Source organism: Anas platyrhynchos, chromosome 21 (genome assembly GCF_047663525.1).
Source record: "Anas platyrhynchos isolate ZD024472 breed Pekin duck chromosome 21, IASCAAS_PekinDuck_T2T, whole genome shotgun sequence".
NCBI lineage: Eukaryota > Metazoa > Chordata > Aves > Anseriformes > Anatidae > Anas > Anas platyrhynchos.
The window spans coordinates 9,759,892-9,777,661 of record NC_092607.1 but is presented as its reverse complement, the minus strand read 5'-3'; the positions used below and the strand labels follow the sequence as shown (position 1 = coordinate 9,777,661).

Genomic DNA, 17,770 nt, shown 5'->3' with positions numbered 1-17,770 from the left:
GCCTCCCGTGGTCTCCCACTTCCCCTCATTCTGCCCACTCTCAAATAACCCTGAGCTGGGCTCCCCCACAGCTTTTTTAAAATTATTTTATTTTATTTTATTTTATTTTATTTTATTTTATTTTATTTTAAGCTGGAAAGCAGCAAGGCAGAAGAAGACCTGGCTTTGAACAACCTGGTCTGGTGGAGGTGTCCCTGCCCATGGCAGGGGGTTGGAATTGGGTAGGCTTTAAGGTCCCTTCCAACCCAAACTATTTTGTGACTCTGTGATCTGAGCTGACCAGGAGCCACCAACGTGCCCTTGCTGCAGAGAAGGTCAGCAGTGTCCTGGGCTGCGTTAGGCCAGGAACAGCCAGCAGGTCGAGGTGCTCTTGTCCCTCCGCTCAGCACTGGTGAGGCCACGTGTAGATGCTGGGTCCAGTTCTGGGCTCCCCAGTGCGAGAGGCATGGAGCTACCTGCTCTAGGTGGCCCTGCCTGAGCCGGGGTTTGGAGCAGATGAACCACAGCAGACTCTGCTCACCACAACCATCCTGTGATTAAGCGGGTGGCTTGGTGGCAGCGTGCACTGGCCACTGAGGAGAAGCCAGGAAAGAAAGTATTTCAGGGTGCTGTGCTAACTTCAAGCTTATTGGAGCTCTGAATGCAGGAAAAGCAGCAAACAGGTGGGGGAGGAGGGAGGGGTGGTTTGCCAGATTGCTCTGGGTGTAGGCAGAGAATCAGCTCCTCTCAGCAGAAACAGGCGGCAGCCACTGGTGAGCCTCGTGAGCCAAAATCCAGGCAAGGCAAAGTTGCTGGCATCGCGAACCAGTGGACTTGATGACTGTGCACCTCAGAAAATGATCAAAATCCTTCAATGTTACAGGAGGAGGCAGGAGACTGGGTAAGTCAGCAAGGCGAGGGGAAAGAAGCTGCGACAGGTTGACCCCCAGAAATGTATTCTTAAGTGTCCCTGCCCCAAGCAAACACTTCTGAAATTAAATGTCTAGTTTTGTTTTTGGGATGTTTAATACGTTTGAAGAAACTGTTTGTTTTTATTTTTCATTTATTTTTTATTTTTAAAGAGAACATCCCCTAGAAGTAAAGCCTGGGAACCTTTCACAAGAAACTAGTTTGGAGGTTTGCTGATGTTTCTTTCTCCCTCTGTGGATGAAGTGGCTTTGACCAAAGTGGATGAAAAACATTTGGGGCATGCACAGCTGACAGCACAGAAGGCAAACAGCCCCAGCTGCTTGTGTTGGTGACAAAGCACAGAAAAGGCTCTGAGCATTGCTGATAGAAGCCCAAACACGAGCTCAGGAGGTAGCACAGGAGATGCAGTCAAAGGGGAAAGGGCTGAAGGAGCCAGTACCCAGAAGATAATTCTGCACCACTCTGTGTAGCCAGCACAGCCCCTTTACATGTGTGCCCTTAGTTCCTTTTTCACCTAGTTTAAGTCAATCATCTGCTTTAGTAAACTAAGTTCCTTGATGTCAAACCTCCCTGGTGCTCTCCTCTGCATGCTCCTAGCTTGGTGAGATCTTTTTTATACTCAAGGTGTGGGGGGCATAGAGACTGAGACAATGGCCAAACAGCACTCCCTCTTGGAATCCCTTCTTTTCCTAGTAATTCCTACTATGTGACTGTTTTTTTTTTTTCTTTTTCTTTTTCTTTTTCTTTTTTTTTTCTGTTGTTGTTGGTTTATTTATTTTTTTTCTTCACCAGCTGTTGGGCTCTTCCCTTTCCTTGGGGCTGCCCCTCACCTGCTGCTGCTCAGGGTGACACGCTGAGCTGGGGCATTGCAGCTGTGAAGCCGGGGCTGATCTTCCCCACGTGCTTCACTTCACATCAACCCACCCAGAGCAGCACCTGCCTTTTGGTGCCTCCCTGCAGTCTCATAAGGCCCTCTGCAGCCCTTTATGGCAGCCCCATCTCCGTGTGCTCCACCTGCAAGGAGCTCCAGCAGCCAGGGGAGGCGGGATGGCACCTTGCAAAGCACAGATTTATTCTTCCCACACACACCCCTGTGTCCACTAACAAGGTTTCTCTACTTTGCTGGCATCAGGGTTGAGGGATATCTTCTGAGAATCAGCTCTGAGATCAGACCTGTGAGTGGATGGAGCCGTTGGCCCCGTGATGTCTGTGAGATGTCTGCTTTGCCATAAAGCTCAGTGAAGAAGCTTTTTAAAAGCATCCTGCCTTTCAGCAGCCTTCAGGCCTGGGACTTTGCTTTGGGGGAGGACTGCATGTTTTTCCCCAGTATGCAAAGCATTAGGGAATAAACAGTGCCCAGCTTTGCTTTGTGAGCCTGGAGGTGGGCTTGTACCTGGCTGCTGCTGCAGAGCACAAACCCCCCTGGGAGGGCTTGGCCTGCCCTCTCCCCTCTCTGTGCCCCGATAATACAGCTTGCGCTTCCTTGCATTGGCAGTGCCTGGAAAGCAGAAGCAAACAAGCTCTCAAACCATGGGCCATGTCCCAGGCGAGGACACGGCCCCAGGCCTGGCAGGTCTGGGGCAGGGGGGTGCCAACCCCAGCTCCACGTGCTCCTGGGGCACCGCCAGCCCCATCTGAGCTCTTCTGGCAGCTGTGCCCTGGGCACCACCTCGCCAGGCTCTCTGGGTTTGTCATCACATTTCCCTCCTCATCCTTTGAAGGGATGCAGGTGGTGACCTCCAGCAATGTGGGAACCCCCTTATCCCCTCCCGCTGTGTCAGGATGGTGTTAATTAATCAAACCACTGGGACAAACAGCACAACAAAGCTGACTGCTGAGGAAGGGCTGGCAGTGCAGGGACCGTGCTGCCTCAGCAGTCCTGGCTTAAACAGGGGTGTTGGCAGTGGGCATGGGATGATGCTGGGTGCTTGAGAAGAGGGGAGGAGAGGAGCAGAGCAGAGAGGAGAGGAGAGGAGAGGAGAGGATTCCACCTTTGTATCTCAGTCCCTTTCCTCTGCCTGTCCCAAAGCACAACTATCAGCAAAGGCAGAAAATGATGCTTAAGCCAATTTTGCACAGACAGGTTGGGAATGATTCGGTTTGAAACAGGGTGTCGTCAGGAGGAGACCCCGGTGGGCAAGGGCAGATGCTGGGGGATGTGGTATGGGAGCTGGAGGCACGAGTGGCCCTCAGCCCCAAATCTGAGTGGCACAGCACCAGGGCTGTGCTGGTCAGGGAGGGAGCCACACAGCACCGTGTTGTGTTACACCATCAGACTTTATAGGCTGCTTCAGTTTTCTGACCCCCTCAAATTACAGGCTCTAAAGCCATAAAACAGACATAGATGGGGAAACAAAAGTGTTCTTCTTTTTCTTTCCTAAAGGGAGTGTGGGAGGTAAAGGGAGAGCTTCTTTCTGCATCAGGTCCCCTGGACTGCACTGATTTGAGCCAGCCAAAATCCCCACCAGCCGGTGCTCACCTGGGCTGCTTGCCCCTGCCCTAGGACGCCCCCTGCTCCACGGGGAGAGCAGCTGCTGGGTGGGGATGGAGCCTGGCTGGGTCCCGGGGGCTGAGCCTGCAGGCAATGAGAGGCGATGGGGGAGGACGGATGCGCACGCAACGGCACGGTGAGGGGAGTGTTCCTCCAGCAAGGGCACGGTGCCACGCGCCAGCATCGGCATGACATGGAGCAGGGTGACGTCCTGGGTGAGGGGAAGCCTGCTGTGGGGCTGGGCAGCGAGGGGGCAGGGGCTGGGCAGCGTGCACAGGAGGCAGGGAGCGGCTCTCGGCACTAATCGTCTTTGTCCTTGGCCCCGTGCTTCAGAATGCGGGTGAACTCCACGTAGTTGAAGTTGCCCTTCTTGTCGATGGGCGCCTCCCGGTACATCTCATCCACCTCCTCGTCGGTGAACCTGTCCCCCATGGTGGTCAGCAGCTCACGCAGATGGTCCTCGTGAATGAACCCTGCGGGGACGGCAGGGACTGCGTCAGCACGGGAGGCCAGAGGGGTGGCCGGGGACCTTCACTGCCTCCCCTGGGGGCTCCCTGCTGTTCCGCTCCCAGCCCTGCACCTGAGGCCATGCCCCACACTGTTCCAGAGCTGCCTGGGGGCTCTCCCCAGAGCTTTGCCCCGTACCTGATGCCTCCTCGTCGAAGCAGGCGAAGGCGTTGCGGATGACATCCTCCGGGTCGGTGCCGTTCAGCTTCTCCCCAAACATGGTGAGGAACATGGTGAAGTTGATGGGCCCTGGTGCCTCGCTCATCATGCCTTCCAGGTACTCGTCGGTGGGGTTCTTCCCTGCCGGGCACAGGTGGGGGGGTGGGTGTGGGGCCCCCATCCCATCCCCAAAGTCAGCCCCCCCCCCCCCAAACACCTTTTCATTCACCCACGCCACGAGCAGTGGTTTCTGCAGCACCCACGTCTGCTGCCTCAGCACCTCTCCCCACGCCGTCCCCGGCCCCTCTCCGCACGACCCCATGGCAGAGGCAGTGCTGGGACATCCCAGGCACAGTTTGGGCTCTGCTGAGTGCAGCCTTAACGCCCACGGGCCCCTCAGTGCACGTCCCCTCTGCTCTGGGATCTTTCTCTCGCAGGCAGTACCTTCAGAAGGGGTCTGGCCACCGTGCCAACGGGTGCCAGACCTCGCGGTGTGGTGCTGAGGCAGCAGGGAGCTTTTCCTGACCGGTGAACATGGCTCTAAGAGCAACAGCCTAGGCTGCTGTCCTTAAATACCTCCATAAATGCACTTTCTAAGGTCAGCTAGCACCAGCAGAGCAAGTTGCCCATTTTTACAGCATCAAACAGCCCCAAAGAAGGAGGGCTGTGCCCCAACACCACCCCAACAGTGGCTCCTCAGTGCAGGCAGTGACCGGGGCTCCTCGCAAGGCACCGTGTGCCCCCAGCAGCAGTCCCTGCTGGCCGTTACGAGCAAAGGGGCCGAGGGGTCGGCAGGGGACCAGGACAGGGTCTCCTCACCCATGGAAGCCAGCATGTCGTGCAGATCCTCCTTGTCGATGAACCCGTCGCGATTCTGGTCGATCATGTTGAAGGCTTCCTTGAACTCCTGGATCTGGGACTGATCAAACATGGCGAAGACATTGGAGGTGGCGCGCTGCGGGCGCTTCTTGGTGGTCTTGGCTTTGGCACGTTTGCTGGACATCTTGGTGGCTGGGGAGGTACCTGCAGGCAGGACATGGTCACAGATCGGAGCACAGGGACAGGTGAGACTCAGGCTCTGCTCAGTCCCCTGGGAAGTCCCACGAGCAGGCCGCTCTCCCTGTCCCCCTTCCCAGCACATCCCAGGGCTGTCCCCACGGGCTGCGGGCACAGCTCCCCACACCCTCGGCCCCCACACCCACGTGCTGCCTGTCCTCTTCATCCCAGTTGCAGGGAACGATGGTGAACCCAACGCCACATTGGGTTCAGTCTGGGAGGGCACCCAAGGGTGCTTTCTAGGTGCTGCCTTGGGTTTTGGGGCAGCCCCCCCCCTCCTGGAGGCTGCCCTGGGGTGAGCAGCCGGTGCCTTGCCGGGCTGGGGGCTGAGCCAGAGCCAGGGGTTATCGGCTGCGGGCGCATTCCTCGCGTGCCGCCGCTTCCCTGCCCTCCCCCCTCACCCCAGCTCCAGCCCTGCTCCTCGAGGAACCCCGAAATGCGGGGAGGGGAACACCCAGGGGGGTCACAAGGAAGCAGCTGAGGGCAGGAGGGTTCAGAGGAGCGGTGAGGTTGTTGCAGGCGATGAGCGGCACGAGAAGGGAGCATGCTGGGGGGGCAGGAAGGAAACAGTGGATCCACAGGACGAAAAGACAGACCCAGGGGGAACTCAGACAGGGAAATACGTGGCCCAGAGGGGATGGCAAAGGGGACAGCCACCACCTTCCCAGCAGGAATAGTGTCCGGGTGAAGCAAAGAGCCATTTCCCAGCAGCGAGGACGATCAGAGATAGCACCTGAGCCCCTGAGCAATGGTTTGGTGTCACCGTCCACGCTGCCAGGCTCAATATTTAAGACCTTGCATCACGGTGCTGGGGACCCAGCCCTGATTCCCACAGGTTGCGGCTGCCTCTGGCGTTACCCAGGACAAGGATGCTCAGAACTCTCCCAGCCAAATCCCGTTAAGTGAAACTCAGCGAGCAGCTGTCAGGGACAAGCCTGGCACAAGGACACTTCCAGTTGCTGCCAGCTCAGCATGGCCCTGGGAGAAAGCCCGGGGTGACAACAGAGACAGTGGCCACAACAGAGATGCTGCTCAGATTCTTGAATTTTGTCAACTCTAACTCACAGAAAGCCCCGTGCCTCGGTTTCCCCATCTGGGGCAGGGAGCCCATGCCTGCTGCAGGGTGGGGAATCAGAGTTAACAGACTGTGAATGAGGTTCCTCAGGTGAAGGGCAGAGTATTCCTGTAACCGTTGTGTGTTACAGGGAGCATCCTGCCCGGCTGACAGAGCGAGCAGCCTTTTCTCACAGCTGCACAGCTCCTGCGAGCCCTTCCCAGGCTGTGCCTGCCTTCCAGCCATTCCCCTGCTTCACTTTGTCATCTCTTCACTCCCTTCTACCCCTCCTTTGTTGGGGTAGGAGCACACAGCCCCCCCAGCCTGCCCTTTCCCCCCCCCAGCTGCAGCCCCCAGGTTCCCCTGGCTGGGCTCCGTGGGAAGGAGCCCCGGTGTCTGCAGGCACCGGGATGGAAATGCCACTGCCCTCATCTCCCTGCCCACCACCACCTTTGCCTGCTCTGGCTGGCACCCAGCACCTACCGCCACTTGTGAAATCACCCCAGATCGCCCCAAAACCTTTGATCCTTTCCCAGGCATTTGCCACCAGCCTGCTGAGGAAAGCAGCACCACCAAAGAGCCAGGGCATGCCCACGGCTGTGTGGGCAGACGACAGCCCCGTAGCCCTCCTGCCCACTGCTTCCCCTGCCCCGTTGCACCACAAAGCTCCTTGCAGTGGCACAGCCCTTGCCCGTGTACCCTGCCAAACACCAGCATGCGCGGGCATCAGCCCAGTGCAAGGAAATTCAGCTGAGCAGCGTGATTCACCTTAACCTGCTGCACCGGCCAGAGCCAGCAATAAAAGCTCTGGTGCCGGTACACGGCATTGCTGCAGCTCAGCCAGCGCTGAGCTTCCAAAACACAGGGAGCTATTAGCAGAACTATCAGCAGAAGACTCGAGAAATAAACAGGAGCTTTGCTCTCACCGCAGGAGCTAGCATTATCAAGATATTTACCCTGCCCCAGCTGTGACCAGTGAGCATGAGCACAGCTTGGCACGCTCCCCTGAGAGATGGTTCTTGTTTAGGGGGATTAAGTGCGATTTGGGCAGCCCGTGGTTTTGCTGTTCGATTCTGCTGTTTGATCCAAAACATTCCCTGGATAGATGCTTGGTCCCAAGGACAAGCTCAGCTCCTCATTTTATTTCTGTTTTTAGCAAAACTCCTAGGAGCCAGCTGGGACTTGGAAAGGGACTTTTTTTTTGGCTGGGTGCAGGGAAAAGCACCCCTGCCAGGAGGCAGAAGTGATTTGCAGCCAGGCCCGATGTGCCGCGGGAGATCCATGCCCTGCCGGAGGCTCGATGGCTCCACACACAGCTCCAGGGCCCAGCTGCAGGGCTCTGGCTGGCCAAAAAACCCCACGGCCAGACTGTTTGGTGGCCGGGCCACAATGTCCTGCATGCCTCGGTGGCCTCAGGCAGGCTCAGGCAGTCTGAGCACCCAGCTTTTCCTCAGCAAGAAGAAAAAACGCAGGATGGGTCCTGCTCCTCCAGCCCCCTGCCCTTGCCCCCATGTCCTTCCGCTCCCTCTGCAGCCAAGCGCCATCCCTGCAGCCACCAGGCTGCCTTGAAAAGTTATTAAATAATTTCAGGTTTAAAGAGAAAGAGCCACGGCTCGCTGTTATCGGTAAAACAAGCCACCATACATTTCCTCGCTGGGAAACTGCAAGGAATTTCACCCTGCTGCCGTTTCCTGACCATGCTGGGGAGGGCAGGACAAGCCAAAGGCACATCTCGGTGCTGCCAGGAGGGACCTCCACCTCGCAGCTGCAGCACAGCCCGGCTGCTTGTGATGCCTTGAGGCCGTGTGGTACAAACACGACGTTGTCTACGTGTGTGCTGGGTGCCCCGTTTCCCAAGGGTGGCTCCTCCAAGGCTGGGCAGACAGCTGCAGGAGCTCTCTCTGGAAGTGCTGACAAGGCTCCTGCTCTGCATGGGGCTGCTGCAAGATCTCCAGCATAGCTAGAGAGGGAAGGACATCATCTCCACGACATCCCGGCACCCAGATGCACGATGTACATCTGCTGGATGCTTTTGGTCAGGCTTCATCGGATAGGGGGAAGGGCAATGCAAACAGCCTGAACTGTTCCACAGGACATCCCTGCGGGGATAAATGCTGGGCTCTTTGAAAGACCGTGGTTAAATCTCTGCCCCAAGACTCTTCCTAAGGTTAGCTGCAAGTAGCAGCAAGCCAGAACACGTTTACCAAAAGGTAAGTATGCTGGGGGAATGAGCAGTGAGCAGCCCATCTTCCCTGCTGTTAGAACAGCCTTTTTCTCCCGCTAGCCCTGGGATTTAGCATTGCTCAGCTCTGTCCTCACTGCAGAGCTGCCTGGGGGGGCAGTGCCAGGGTGAGCCCAGGAGCTGCAGCAGGATCCTCCTGCACCACTTGGCGTGGCTGGAACAGAGACGGGCTCTTCTCCTTTATGACCTTAGAATCAGAGAATCATTCAGGTTGGAAAAGCTCTCCAAAATCATCTGGTCCAACCACCCCCCTACCACCAATGTCACCCCCTAAGCCATGTCCCCAAGCACCATGTCCAACCTTTCCTTGAACACCCCCAGGGACGGTGACTCCACCACCTCCCTGGGCAACCCGTCCCAGTGCCTGACTGCTCTTCCTGAGCAGAAATGTCTCCTCATTGCCAACCTGAACCTCCCCTGGCACAACTTGAGGCCATTCCCTCTAGTCCTATCACTGGTTACCTGTGAGCAGAGGCTGACCCCCAGCTCCCCACACCTTCCTTTCAGGCAGTTGTAGAGAGCAATGAGGGAGATCGTAACATAGATGGGTGGGGAAAAGGGAGCTTGGAGCATGGGGAAAGCAGAACCTGAGCCCCGGGCTGTGTCCCCCAGACCAATTGCAGCCACCAGCACTAATGCCAGTGAGCAGGATGTAAGTGCGAATGGAGCAGGCAGGTGTTGAAGAGACAGAGCCAAGGGCACAGGGACAAGGTCCCCACAGTGACCCAGCATGACACAGAGGCTTCAGGGCTGGGTAGCAGCAGGGGAAGAGCCCTGCAGCACACCACCCCTGTCCCTCTCCCCCAGCCCAGCAGCGCCAGGCACTGCTCGGCTCCTCTGGCAGAACACGAAGGGCTGGAGGCTTCTGTAGCTCTGATGATTTTGGGGTAAGAGAGAACAGCACGGTTTCTGAGCCAGCTCCTTCCCACCACATTTGGGGGCAAGGGCGTCACCATGCCTGTGAGCATCAGGAAGGTGATGCAGAGGGTGTCGTGGGAGCACAGGGCTGGAAGCCTTTGTGGCCTTTGGCCGCCAGCATCATGTGCCCTGGGCTGGCTTTGACATTCTCCTAGGGGAATGAAGGGGCTCACCTGGGTGGGAGAATCTGGCCTCTGGACGTCAGAGGGGGAGGTGACCGCAAACTCCTCCTACAGCAACCCAGAGCCTGCCAGTGACGAGAGGAAAAAATTCAAGTGACCGAAGAAACCAACCATCTTTGGTAAGCAGCGCTGGTTGTTGACACTTCGGGATGTTCCATTCCAAAGAATGCTGCTGCAGCCACTGCTTTCTTTTACACGTCGATGCTTAAGAACCTCCCTGGCTTTTATCACCTTCATAACACTTTGTACCGAAAAGGCATGCACGGAGGGAAGCAGCTGAGCGGAAGAAGCCAAGAGGACCTCGAGTTTTCACAGGCAAAACTACGTAAGACACAAAGTTCCTCTGCATCTGAGGGAAAAGAGCTAAATAAAGCTTTTCTGCCTCCCAACAGTTTATTGCCTCAAGTCACTCACGGGTCACTTGGGACATCTCTGCAGTGTCATGCATGCATCTGGATCCTGCCCCTGGCCCTGGGTGAAGACTTGCGGGGGGGAAAGCAGCAGATCCAGCCAGCAACAGCTCCCACTTGAAGGAGGCAGGGGGAGCCTCGCTCAGGCTGCACGGATCGGCTCCTGCAGCTCTGCCAGCCCGGGCAGGTCACCGCAGTGCCCGGGAGCTTTGCTCAGCGCCGTCCCTCGCCTCCCCCGGCTGGGACACCCCGGGCAGGGTCCCCGGGGCGAGTGGCTCCCTGCCTGCCGGCCCCCGGGGCTTCTCCTGCAGCCTCCTCGCCCCCCATCCCCCGGCTGCCCCCTCCCCGGCCCTCCGCGTCCCTCCCGAGCCGCCTCCCGCCCCGTCGGGGCTGCAGCATCGAGGGCAGCCCCGGATCCCTCCCGCTCCCTCCCGCTCCCTCCCGCCCCGTCGGGGCTGCCCAAAGCTCTCCGGAGCTCGGAGCCGGGGGCAGGGGGGAGCCGCCCCCCGACGGCCGCCCCCCGACGGGCGATGCCCGAGCCTCACCTGTGCCGGAGCGGGGGCACTGCGGGGCGGGCGGCGCTGCTCTGCCCGGGACCGGCCGGTGGCTCGGCCCTAGGTGCTGGAGGGCGACCGGGGCGGTGCCGGGCCCCTCGTCCCGCCCCGGCCGGCCCGGCTCGGGCCATACAAGGCAGAAAAATGCGGCGGGGCCGGGGCGGAGGGGCCGCGCTGCCGGCCTTGTACGGACGGGGGGGGCTCCTGGGGGGGGCACCCCGGGGAGCAGGAGGCTGTGGGGGACCAAACCCACGCGGTGCCGTGCTGCCGGGGCCGGGGGTCGCGGGTCTCGGTCCCCTCTCGGCGGCCGCCCCCTGCCCCGGTCCTGCTCAGCTCCGGGGGCACGGAGCGGCCGCCGGTGCCGTGGGGTCCCCGACGGCGAGCCCGGGGGGATTCGCGCATGGTGGGGGGCAGAGCTCTGCCCGCAGCGGAGCGGTGGCACAGGGGGGATTTGGGAACGTTTCCGAGGGGGATTCGCCCTCCCCGGCCCCCAGCTGGGAGAGGGTTTGGGCGACACCGCCCGCAGCGGGGTCCGTGCACCTCGGGGGCTGCCCAGCGTGGCGAGGGACAGCCCGGGGCAACGCACGGGGATCGCTGCCACGAGCAGTGGTGTAAAAGTTCACCCTGATATGGGGCATCCATCTGCAGGGAGCCCAGCAGAGCGCAGGGCTGCGTGGAGCTTGCGCTGAGCCTGAGCTCTGTCCGGGGCTTTCCCACGGAGTTTGCCTTTTAAAGAAAAGGAAGGAAAGGGAAAAAAAAAAAAAAAAAAAAGGAAAGAGAGAAAGAGAGAACACGGTCTCAGGAGGCAGAGAGCCTGAGCTGCCGCCCCATGGCTGCTGCTCCCCGGTTTTTCTGTGCATCCACCTCCAACTCATCAGTGTGTGTGCAGCACCCGGGAGCGTGGTGGGGAAGGAGCCGCCCCCGGCCATGCAGCAGCTCCCTGCAAGTCAGCGGGCACTGCACGGGGGCTGGGGGCAGCGATGGAGCAGGATACTGGACGTGGCAGCTCCTCGCACGCTTTGCAGCCTCTGCAGCTGCGTGCACATAGGGAACTGCTGCTGGAACTGCTGCAGGACTCGCCTTCATCCCTTCCAACCCTTCCCACCTTTCCCTTACTCCTCTCAGTGCTCCCTGTGTGCTCTTCCTCTGCCAACACGTCCCTTAGCAGGGAGCGTGTTTGTTCTTCCACACTTCCTTGTGTCACCTCTCTTCTGCATCCTCCTTGTTCTTTCAAGCCATAATTTCACTTGTTTTTCTCTCTGAGCAGCAGGTCAGGGAATGGAGATGGGGTAAAAATACAGTTTTTTAGCATGTCAGTTTAGATCTGTTTCCTGATCCATGCTTTTCATCATCATGCAAATGCTTCTGCCTTGGCAAAGCGGCATGGGGCAGCAGCATGAAGCTGGGGATGCTGAGACTCAGCACACAGGACGCAGCCTGAAGTCCTGGAAGAGATCAGCTGTGGTGTCCCTCATCACTCCTGCTGTGCTCCATCACAGGGTGAGGGCACAGAGCAGGCTGCCATGTCCCAAACACCTGAGGAACCCCAAGGGCAGCAAGGATGGGGCAGGATGTGTGAGCCCTGGCCCCTCAACAAAGGACTCTGCCATAGTGGGGATCAGATACAAAAGCTCCTGTGGGAGATATGGCAATGATCCCCTTCCACTGGGTGTTACCTCCCTGCTACTGTGACAAGGGTCACAGAATCACAGAGTTTCTAGGTTGGAAGAGACCTCAAGATCATCGAGTCCAACCTCTGACCTAACACTAACAGTCCCCACTAAACCATATCCCTAAGCTCTACATCTAAACGGCTTTTGAAGACTTCCAGGGATGGTGACTCCACCACCTCCCTGGGCAGCCCGTTCCAATGCCTCACAACCCTTTCGGTAAAGAAATTCTTCCTAACATCTAACCTAAAACTCCCCTGGCGCAACTTTAGCCCGTTCCCCCTCGTCCTGTCAGCAGGCACATGGGAGAACAGACCAACCCCCACCTCTCTACAGCCTCTTTTGAGGTACTTATGAAGAGCGATAAGGTCGCCCCTGAGCCTCCTCTTCTCCAGGCTGAACAAGCCCAGCTCCCTCAGCCGCTCCTCATAGGACTTGTTCTCCAGGCCCCTCACCAGCTTCGTTGCCCTTCTCTGGACCCGCTCGAGCACCTCGATGTCCTTCTTGTAGCGAGGGGCCCAGAACTGAACACAGTACTCGAGGTGCGGCCTCACCAGAGCCGAGTACAGGGGGACGATCACCTCCCTGCTCCTGCTGGTCACACTGTTTCTGATACAAGCCAGGATGCCGTTGGCCTTCTTGGCCCCCTGAGCACACTGCTGGCTCATACTCAGCCCACTGCCCACCACCACCCCCAGCTCCCTGTCTCCTGGCAGCTCCCCCCCCCTCCCCCCCCACCCCGTGGCTCTGGGGCTGTGCCCCAGCCGCAGGCCCCGCCCCCCCCCCCAGGCCCCGCCCCCTTCAGCCCCGCCCCGCGCCCAGCGAGCTCCGCGCCGCGCGCTGACCCCCTTCCCGCGCCGTACAGCGGGGGGCGTGTCCCGAACCATCACGTGCCTCTCCCTCCGCTCCCTGATTGGCGGCTGAGGGGCGCGCGGCGGCCGCTTCCGGGCCGGTCGGTGTGGAGGTGGCGGTGCCGGTGCCGGTGCCCGGTGTGCGATGAGCGGCGGGCGGCGCAGGGAGGAGGCGCCGCACCCGCAGCAGCACGCGGTGCCCGACGGCGGAGCGGGGCCGCGCGGCTCGGCCTGGGGCAGGGCGCTGCGCAGCGACTCCGCCTGGCACGACAAGGTGAGGGGGGACGGGGGGGGCTGCCTCAGGGGTGAGGGGGAGCGGGGCCCGCCCGGGCCGTGAGGGGGGGGGGGGGGGGAAGGGCTGGGGCAGCGCCGTGCGGCCCTGCGGTGGTGTCAGGGCTGCGGGAGGGAGCGGTGACCGCTGCTGCTGCGAGGGGAGGGTGCCAGGGAGGTTACAGCAACGGCCTGGCCTGGGGTTGGCAGCGGTAGGAGAGGGCCTGGGGCACCCAGAGCGGCTCCAGCAGGCTGAGAGGTTCCCACGACGTTTTACGCGTTGTTTTTGATGGATTTTTACAGAGTGGAGTCTTCAGCAAACAATGACCTTAGGTGCTGCTTCGTTGCTGCCGCTAGTGTGTTAGAGGGCAACGCCTTGTGTTTAATCTGGGAGCAGGAATGTCCGAGGTGCATGATACCATAAACTGCTTTATGTGCTCAGAATACAGAACCACAGAATTCCTAGGTTGGAAGAGACCTCAAGATCACCCATTCCAACCTCTGACCTAATGCTAACAAGCCCTCCACTAAACCATATCTTATATACAGCTTCTAACGGAGGGGTGTTCGGTGTTAAAATTTCACTTGTCAGTCATATGATGGCTTTAAAAAAAGAAAAACGTAATCAATGCCAAAATACTTATTTTGCTTTATCTCCTCAGGATGAGTTTTTAGATGTCATCTACTGGTTCCGGCAGATCATTGCAGTTATTTTGGGAATCATCTGGGGAGTAGTTCCTCTGAAAGGCTTCGTGGGAATAGCAATGTAAGGTTTATTTCCTTTTCTGTCTCGTGTACTTTCCCACATTTGGACTTTACTTCTTGTCTGTTTTAAGCTTATGTTATAAACAGTGGAGTGGCCAAATGCAGTGTCTGTGTCTGTCACATGCCTTAAATCCAGCATCGCATTCCAGACTGTTATTTGTCATGAACTTCATACTAATTACAACACGTTGTCATCAGCCTCTTTTCCTATCCTTGACCTAACTATTGTTTTTTTTTTTTTCTCCCGTTTTCTAATATATTTGCTTATTCCTGTTAGAGGGGGGCAGAGGTGGAAGAAGGGAATAAGAAGCTCAATTGGCTTGTGAAGTGGCCTGTTCCCGTAAATGCTTCTATTGGTTTGCAAATGTCTCTGCCTAGTCAAGGTCCTGCATGCCCTAGCTATGGCAAGGAAGTGGAAGGAGCGTCTCTAAGGGAAAAAAAAAAAAAAGAAATTTGAAAATCACAGACACGTGCTATAAAGCTGTGGTGCTTTAACAGGAGCTCATCAGCTACGTGCAAACAGTTAAATCTGAATTGCTCCTGGTAATAGATGTGGAGTGGTTGGGAAGCATTGTCCTTACTTAGTCATCCATTAATTCATGAGACACCTTCAGGCACATCAGCCAATTCCTGGGCTAAATGTTAGAAATAAAAGCAATGTGGTGTCAGATGGGAAGCTCAAAGCTTCTAGAACTGTGTCAGTGGTTTCTCTGTGCTGTATAAGTGAACAGCTGCTCACAGCTTGCTGCCAGTCTTTGAACCCGTGAGTCTTCCAGTATTGCCTTTCCTACACAGTTTTCTTTCCAGGAAATGTACTCGCTTCTTCCGAGGTTGTCTCAGCCCTAAGCTGGGCTGGTATAATTCCAGACTGTTCTAAGAAAAAATAGGAGTCCCCATTTTTTTTGTTTCTATTGCAGCAGAACTGTTGGTGCAGACTATAGAGTGCTAAGACTTGCCTTAAGTTGAACACCAGTGCTATGGCTCTGAGGGTGGTACTGAACCTTCAGTTCTCATCTCTGGCATGTGGTCGTGAGACACTAACACAAGGGTTTAACATGGAGCGGAGAGCCTAACGCTCTTCCCTTGGCAGCCTCAAGATCGAGGAGCGCATGAAAGGAAATTGGATTCTGTGTTGCTGTGCACAAAGTATGCTTTGTATGTGGCTGTATGGTATATTGGGTATCTGCATTCTGGGTCCTGGAAAATGATGGTTCCTAATCTCTTTCTTCCAGATTCTGTCTGATCAATGCTGGTGTTTTGTACCTCTACTTCAGTAGCTTCCAGCAGATAGATGAGGAGGAGTATGGTGGGACATGGGAGCTGACAAAGGAAGGATTCATGACATCTTTTGCCCTATTTCTGGTAACATGTCTCGCTTTAACTTGATTTGTGAATTGTGTTGATAAACTTTATGGGGGAAAAGGCCTGGAAGAAAAGTAGGTGAGCTGGGGCACTGGTAGAAAGAGATGTGTTAGTGTCCACTAATAAGGGAGATTTGATGGGAAAGAGAAGCCTGAAATCTGTTGTTTGCTGGTTATGAAATAAGACAGTATTAATGCACAGGATTTCAGTGTCAGAAAGGAAACGAGAATGGACTGCCGTGTTTCTGCATCTACCACTTTTATGTCATCCCTGCTTTTGTCCCAGAAACACTGCTACCTTGTCTTAGCAGTTTCATCTAGGCATACCCAAACTGGTCTAGGTAATACCAGCTGATGTTTGGGGCTCTTTGTTTTCCCCTGTTACTGCCCTTCCACAAGTCCCTGAATATGCTCGTGGCTTGATTTGCTGGTGTTTCTAAATCACTAGAGAGACTGTGATGGATTTACTGGAGATAGGTTAGTCACTCTGGAAGCCGATCAAATGGAATGCCACCGTTTGTGCTGTACGGTGACCCTCATATATCTGATACAATCTCAAAAGCTAGAATTCAGTCCCAGTGCTCAGCTGAGGGCAAGGCCTAAGGCTTGTTTGCTGTGTTTTAACCCTTTTCAGAGGCATGAAAACAACTTTCCCTTCCTTTCCTCTCCACAGGTTGTTTGGATAATCTTCTACACTGCCATCCACTATGATTGACACAGTCTGCAGCTTTTGTCTGTTAAATCAGTTGTCAGTAAATCAAGAAGATTTTTAATAAATCATAATCTCTGGCAGACTGGTGGGAAGGTTGGGGATGTCAAATCAACTCCCTTCTGTACCAGCGGTCTGATTAGAATGGAAGAGCCCCAACTCTTCTGCTGGAGAAGCCAGTCCATCTCCGTTTTATATACCTGTTAATTACTGGAACTATTAAAAAGCCATTGGAATTTTTGGAAGCAGTTCAAGACTGTTCAGATTTTGAACTTTCTGCAACTCTAGCCAGTAACTGTATTGTTGTCCGTTGGGACTGCAGTATCAAACGCCTGTATGCTGAAGGTTGTATCTGTTAATTTAATGTATGTATGCTCCTTCGTTTGAAATTGTCATTACATCTGACTTGTCTTCCATTTGTTGTCCTTTAGACAGACGGTTTTTAAAAAGTGATTGTAGGGTACGTGGGAGGAAGGCACTGCAGCATCCAGGATATGAGTTCAGTGGCTGTCCTCAGCATGTTCTGTAGTAATCAAACCTGATTTGATTAAACAGACTGTGTCGTTACCATTTCTAATAAGTTTTGTTTTACTTGTGGATGATTTGTTCACCAGAATTTTCAAATGCTGAAATGTTGTCTTTGCTAAAGACAAATTTTTAAGCAACTTCACTAGAATGAGTTGTGATTAATTTGGTTAATGAATGTTTAACTTGCGAGATGTGTTTGGGAGGTTTGGAAACACCCCTGCATTCTGCTGGCCTATGAAGTTGTCAGCATTTACCTCAGAGCTCAGCAATCTTGAAGAACAGTCATTCTGGAGGTACACTTTTAATGCTATGTATGTAAATTCTATTTTTTTTAATTGATTTCAGCTGGCTTCAGATGCTCAGTGCTAATTAATGCAAGAGACTAACACACAGTTGAGGCAGCTAATATCTTAAAAGCAGAATTACTAGCTTGCAAATCAGGCGCATTCAATATGTAGTGCATTATCTCTGGTTAAAGGGGTGCTCTTTGCGTTGGTCACTTCATAGTGCAATTCTTCCCTAGTCCGTGGGAATTTGTGCATCAATGGGGGAGTAGTCTCTGCTCTAAAATATTTGTAAGGACCTGTATTTCAGAAATAGATCTTGGGAAGCATGCACAGTCCTTGTTTTCGTCAGAGGACCTTGCAGTCTAGCTGCCACATAGTCCTTGTTTTTCTAAACAGCACATGCTGTACCCAAAAAGAGTACTGACCTAGAGGTGCCTTATAGTAAGGAGTTAATAGTTTTGGTGTGCTTTTGGTGAAAGTCTGTGTTACTTCCTTGTTGGCAGAAGTCCAACAGCTCGGTTCTCACATGTGACTATGTAAAGTCAGGGATCTAATTCTCCAAGTGCTGAGCTAGGGATTCAGAATCACCCACCTGTGCAGGCCTCCATGCTTACCAGGGAAAATGGTGTCTGTTTTTGGTGAAAAAGACACACCTGGCTATCTTAGATCCTTGGCATGCAGAGGGAAAAATGCAATAGCAGACAGCTTCTGCTATGTGAAAGTTGCTAATTTAAATGATCTCAAACAAAAATGTCTATATTTGATCTCCCCATCCCCAAACTTGCTCAACCTTTCAGTCTGATGCTTTCAGCTGAAATAAGAGGAAAAGAAAGCATTAATCTCCCAC

At 55.3% G+C, this 17,770-nt stretch overlaps 2 protein-coding genes across 2 annotated transcripts; one reads left to right on the top strand and one right to left on the bottom strand.

Annotated features, from left to right (window-relative positions):
- Nucleotides 1-3,167: 3,167 nt before the first annotated feature.
- MYL9 (myosin light chain 9) lies at nt 3,168-10,609 on the bottom strand. The gene is made up of 5 exons (XM_027473133.3): nt 10,474-10,609; nt 9,510-9,583; nt 4,886-5,089; nt 4,046-4,207; nt 3,168-3,873 (listed from the first exon to the last, which is right to left on the bottom strand). Exons 3-5 carry the CDS (start codon nt 5,067-5,069, stop codon nt 3,701-3,703), a joined length of 519 nt encoding a protein of 172 aa, XP_027328934.1. The 5' UTR covers nt 5,070-5,089; nt 9,510-9,583; nt 10,474-10,609; the 3' UTR covers nt 3,168-3,700.
- A 2,450-nt stretch (nt 10,610-13,059) lies between these two features.
- RAB5IF (RAB5 interacting factor) lies at nt 13,060-16,688 on the top strand. Its single transcript, XM_072026363.1, has 4 exons — nt 13,060-13,277; nt 13,936-14,039; nt 15,271-15,400; nt 16,073-16,688. The coding sequence occupies exons 1-4, from the start codon at nt 13,149-13,151 to the stop codon at nt 16,112-16,114; spliced, it is 405 nt and encodes a 134-aa protein (XP_071882464.1). The 5' UTR covers nt 13,060-13,148; the 3' UTR covers nt 16,115-16,688.
- The last annotated feature ends 1,082 nt before the right edge of the window (nt 16,689-17,770 follow it).